The sequence below is a fragment of the Plecotus auritus genome (genome assembly GCF_963455305.1).
Source record: "Plecotus auritus genome assembly, chromosome: 1".
NCBI classification, from domain to species: Eukaryota; Metazoa; Chordata; class Mammalia; order Chiroptera; family Vespertilionidae; genus Plecotus; species Plecotus auritus.
In genome coordinates this window covers 204,328,323-204,334,322 of record NC_137770.1, presented here as the reverse complement: position 1 = coordinate 204,334,322, position 6,000 = coordinate 204,328,323, and the positions used below count along the sequence as shown (strand labels likewise).

Sequence of the window (6,000 nt, the reverse complement as noted above, 5' to 3'; positions counted from 1 at the left end):
CTATGCTTTAGAGATTTGACCAAGAAGGGGAAAAGAAAGATTGAGTACGATATATTGAGGGAAAGACCTAATAATGTTTGCAGAATATGTGGAAGAGTACATTAGAGTGGGACAGTTTGGAGAATATGGAAGAAAGTTCAAATTAATAGAAAGTTCAAATATCTGTATAGATGGAAAGATAGTGGATGAAGAACACAGGTAAGAGATTAGCTTCGAATAGTAGGATAAACTTGTTTTTGTGAGCTTAGTTGGTGAAGATAAGTGCAACTATAAATCTATCAGGTAAAAAAAATATTAAAGGAGTTTTCATGTGATTGCTTTCATTTTTTTCTAGTTAATAGGAGGAAATGTCATAAGTCAAGGATTATGAGACTGTGATTTAAAGTAGTGGTTTACATTAGTGTGATACATTAAAAAAAAGTAATGAAAATTTGACACAGCACCAAGAGATATGCATTAAAGAATTCTACAGTTTGTTAAAGACCCAGCTGTGATTATATGGCACCGATTTACAAGGCTATAAGATGTTTTCTAGCTGTGCTAAGGAGCTCACATATAAAAGCAAATGCAGTAGATAGATTTCTCAGTGGTTAGAGATTATTAGGATGGGTGTGGGGGAAATAGAAGATGGTGAAGTCATTGAGGGTGGTGTCATGAGAGTGGTTGAAATAATAAAACATACGTTCTAGAATGCATAAGGTTAGAAGAGAGTCATAGGCTGAGAGTGGGCTGAGAGAAAAAGGAGAGAAACAAGGATAGGTTTAGTGGGACAGTTGGAAAGCTGGGAATCTGTAATTAGAGATGATAATTATGCATTGCAAGTATTTGTTTGCATGTCTTCGCTCCAGAAGTTAGGAATAATACTCTATTCACTTTTCACTTCCCTGCACCTAGCACATAGTTAGTAGTGAGTAAATTGCATGAAAGAATGAGTTAATAAAATAAGAGTCTTCCTGGATTTATCACCGATTCTGCCTGTCTAAATAGCTATAGTAGTACTTTTTGTTAGCTCTATATGAGTGCTTATAAACAGCATCAGGAGTGTTTGAAGCACATAAAGCATAAGGAAAGGCAGCTTAGTGTGGCATTCGGAGCATAAGCTATAGAGCCCAATTTCCTGTGTTTAAATATCAGTTCTGCCATTTAATCCTGTGCGACTTTAGACAAATTACTTGCTCTGTCTCAGTCTCTACTGAGAAATAAAGTTTATAATAGTACAAACATCCATCACAGAACCGTCATAACTTAAATAAATTAATATTTTTAAAGATATTAAAACAGTGTCTGGCACATGGAGATGCTATATAAGTATTGTTAAATAAAGAAAATATTTAGGGTGTTGGAGCCACGCTAAATTAAGCAAGTTCTATGATTTGATGTTGAACTCAGTTAAATGTTTCTCGGTGAAAGAGGACAATTGAACTAAAGTCACCAATATATTTCATTTAGTCTCTACTGTTACTCCAAATTGAGTCTCTTCCCCATTCCCACCCAGCTTCTTATAATAGTAAGGGTGGCTTGGGACTTTGGTACTTTATTTTTTTTTTAAAATATACTTTATTGATTTTTTTACAGAGAGGAAGGGAGAGGGATAGAGAGTTAGAAACATCGATGAGAGAGAAACATCGATCAGCTGCCTCCTGCACACCCCCCACTGGGGATGTGCCCGCAACCAAGGTACATGCCCTTGACCGGAATCGAACCTGGGACCCTTCAGTCCGCAGGCCAACGCTCCATCCACTGAGCCAAACCGGTTAGGGCGGGACTTTAGTACTTTAATGGGACTTATTAAAAAGCAATATAATTTTAATTAGCCACTTTGGCTATAAAACATACTTAAGCTTTAACTCCTTGTCAATCTTTTGAGAAAATGGAACTGGTTAATTGGAAATTAAAAACTACAAGAAAAAAAGTCTTCTTGAAAATGGAATAGGCAGACTTACCTGGCAGGCATCCACCTTTCCCTTCAGAAACCCAGCACACAACATTCCAGGTGTGATCACACCACTATATATCTCTTCCTTATTGCAGGTCTTATTATCTATAATCTTCACAGCTGCTTTTTGGAGTATATTAGGAATTGTTCCTAAAGGAAGAAGAGATTTTATAATTTTTGCTAAAGTCACTATTAATTAATTTCTCTGGTTAGGTTATTAGTGTCTAACACTGTATGCAATTTTCAAATAAATGTAAAACATACATTTTATTTGTTTCCATTACTAGTAAGAAATGTTAACAACACAGCAAGCTATTGTTAAAAATGATCATATTTTGAAATAGTGTGTCCATCCATATGTGATGGGATTTTTCCTTTAAAGTTATTTTGAAATTTTATTTTTTTATATGTATGCCTTATAAAACAAAATGAAAAATTCATATTGCAGAAACATACATTTTATGATCTTTTAAAAGATTTTCTGCTGTTACCATAATTCTGAATCTTAGAAATAATTTTAGGTTCATTTTCATCAGCTTTCAAATACATTCATGAATATAGCTAGCCACTAAATATTTACATTAGAAGGGTCATCAGGATGCTCATGTTTAAATGGTCTTTGCTCAGGTATTACCTTATCACAGAGGGCTACTCATTTCACTCCATCAAAAATGCCTAGTCCTCTGTAGTCCTTATTTTTCCTATGGTCCTCACCTGCACAAAACATGCTGTGTAATCTACTTATTGATTATATTTTATGATTATTATCTATTTTTATTTGCTAAGAATGTAAGCTTTATGAGGGCAAGGATATTTGCTTATTTAATTTATTAATATCTCCAATCCACCTGAAACAAAGCTGATAATTAATACAAATGTTTACTGAATGAATGAATTAATTAATGAATGAAATGGAGGAAAATAAATTACTTATTCAAGCAATATATTTCTATAAAAACTGCCATTGTTAAGGGAAATTATAGTAAATAGCTCTATGAAATTGTAGTTTTGTATGAAAGTTGTTGAGGATAATTTTCAATCTATTGCACATTGTTCTTTTTAAAATGATCCAGAGAAAGTCTTTCTTAGGTTTAGTTTGTTTTAGTGGGTATTGTTTTTTAACTCCTAAAAATCAAATCATGTAATGGAGGAAGGTTAGGGACTCACCATCAGTCTTTGACGTTCCCCATCCAGTGACCACCACATCTGAATTGGGTGGGAATGTATAATTAGCTTCTGGAAGACATGCTCTTCGAACGTTGCTTGTATATAATACTGGTGAAGAAAGATTCACAATAGCAATGTCATTCTCATGTGCAGGGTAATGGTAGTCTTCATGAATTATTATATTCTTGATATTTCGTTGTGTTTGTGGATCACTTAAAAGAAGCCCAAAACTAACATTCCATTTTTGGGGATCATTATTCCTAAAGAAAATAAATTTATTTATTAATATTGTATGCTTTTAAAAACAATTAGATATGTTTTGAATTTCTATAGTACATATAAGCATACAAAAATAAGGCTATATATATGAGAAAAATTAAAGATAATAACATGGTAAGATTTTGAATAACTTAATAAGCTATATTTAAAAAGATAATCCATAAAACCTACATTTTATTCTTGTTTTGTCCAGAAAAGACTTAAAAGTGATTTAAATAATCACTATGACAACACAAGGTAAAAAGATTAAATAAAAAGTGGGCAAGCCTATGGGACAGAGTAAACATAAAAATTAATGAAGTATCTAAATCCTCTTATATAATCATCCTATATAATAAAAGCTTAATATGCTAAGTGTCTGACTGTTCATTCAACCATTCAACCGGTTGCTATGATGCACACTGACCACCAGGGGGCAGATGCTCCAACTGGTGGGTTAGCTTGCTGCTAGGGTTCAGCCAATTGGGATTGGGTGAGACAGGCTGGACATGCCCTGGAGTCCTCCCATGGTCCCTCCTGGACCCTGATCGTGCACCGATGGGGTCCCTTGGCTTGGCCTGTGCCCTCTCGCAATCCGGTACCCCCTCAGGGGATGTTGGAGAGCCAGTTTTAGCCTGATCCCCTCAGGCCAGGCCGATGGACCTCACCAGTGCACGAATCTGTGCACTGGGCCTTAGTTATAACTATAAATAGGAAGATATTTTGTGTGTTAATCAAGCAAGATACCATTACTTGTTAATCAAAGGTTTGTATATTAAGCATTAAAAATTAGAGCTCTGGGACATTTTTAAACTCTCAAGTTTGAGAAGGATTTTTGTTTAAAAATAATATCTATAAATGCTGTATAAAGTCAATAGAAATTATTGAAATGAACCATCAAACAAAGGGATAAAAAAGCTTTTAGAAAAAAAGGCAAACTTTGGTGTAATAATATATATCCTTTAAAGAAATAATTATTTAAAATAGGGCTATAATATAGTATATGGGAGGATACAGGATGAATTCAAATACTTATTAAATAATACCAAATGTAATAATGATGGGAAATAGAAGACTTATGTTCAATTTGGGATTTAGAGTTTCTTTATAAAATTAAATTAAGTGAATCTAGCTTAGTGAATTGCAACTGAGGGCTATTTTATCCTCCAGGACACATTTGGTATTATCTGGAGACATTTTTTGCTTGTCAATCCTGAGGGAATGCTATTGGCATTTGGTGGGTAGAGGACAAGAATGCTGTTAAATATCTTTGAAATCACAGGTAGCCCCCCTCCCCAAATAACAACAAAAACAACAACAATGACACACATAAAGAATTATTTTGATTTAAAATGTCCATCAGCCACTGCTGACAAATCTGCATTAGCCTGAATATATCTATTTTTAATTAATAATTCGATAAGTAATTTTAAGACTATACTATATAATATTGAGCAGTTGGAGGTGCTGTTGTATGGCCATATTCTTGAAAGATATGTATCAAACTTTTAGATATGTGAGTGCTTTGAAGCCTTTATGTGGTCCAGAGCTTACCTTATGAAACAGTGAGCAGCAGTGACAAGCCAATTGTTACTAATCAGAGTGGCTCCACATCGGTGGACATTGTTCTGTTGAAGGCTAGCTTGCCAGGGCCATTCCCCTTCCTCGGCATCCGAGCCCCCTGCTATCCTGTTGCCTGAGAAAGTTATTGTGCGCTGTCCACAACCTGCTCAAAATAGAGCTCATTAGCATCTAATGATGTTCATATTGCATTTGCATACATTGCTCTAGTAAACAAATTCCCCATAATACATTTCACTGTTAACTATTAATTAAGGAAAAACTCAACAGTCTTGGAAAAGTTAGTACTAACTTACTACTGACATGAGATTTCCTGAGCATTCACAATAAATTGACATCTTCCTTCCCCATCCTCATCACTCACATACACTCTCTCTGTGGATGTGTGGCCTTGCCTGTTGTAAGAGCTAAGTGAAATTAAATGTTTGAAATTGGAAGATAATAATTGTATAACCACTTATGAAGTTGCATAAGGAAATGTGTGCCTTTTAATTTCATGAGCAGTTGTTTAGAGTAATGATTACTATGAAACATTCATAGTAAAGAGTGAATGAATGTGAATATGAATGAGATATTTATGAAAGAGTAGACAAAAATGAGTTCATACTCAAGTTACAATACACAATATCTGGATAAAAGGAATAACACATGAGGATATTCTCAAAGTTATATGCTTCTCTGAATCAGACCACTTTCATGTCAATTTAGATCCAGAGAAACTGCTAGACTCTTTAAAAATTTTTTTATAATGTATTTATTTAACTTTATTGTTGCCATTTTTACAGATATCCGCATTCCTCCACCTTTGCTAGCCCCTACCCATCCCCCAATTCCTCTTTCCTCTGGTCATCACCACACTGTTGACTGAGTGTATGGGTTATGCATATATGTTATTTGGCTAATCCCTTCACCTTCTTTCATCTAGTCCCCTCTCTCTTCCCCTCTGACAGCTGTCGGTATGTTCCATGTATCCATACCTCTGCTTCTATTTTATTACTTTTATTTTGTTCATTAGATCCCACATATAAGTGAGATCATATGGTATTTGTCTTTCTCCG

At 34.6% G+C, this 6,000-nt stretch overlaps 1 protein-coding gene across 1 annotated transcript in view; it reads right to left on the bottom strand.

Annotated features, from left to right (window-relative positions):
- The window catches only part of LOC308242041 (transmembrane protease serine 11C-like), a gene marked incomplete at both ends in the record, with an annotated part of 51,653 nt that overhangs the window by 5,640 nt on the left and 40,013 nt on the right, over positions 1-6,000 (bottom strand). Inside the window, 3 exons of the mRNA XM_080655878.1 lie at positions 1,944-2,086; positions 3,104-3,363; positions 4,916-5,087. Coding sequence (XP_080512004.1) covers positions 1,944-2,086; positions 3,104-3,363; positions 4,916-5,087 — 575 coding nt within the window. The remainder of the gene's footprint in view (positions 1-1,943; positions 2,087-3,103; positions 3,364-4,915; positions 5,088-6,000) is intronic.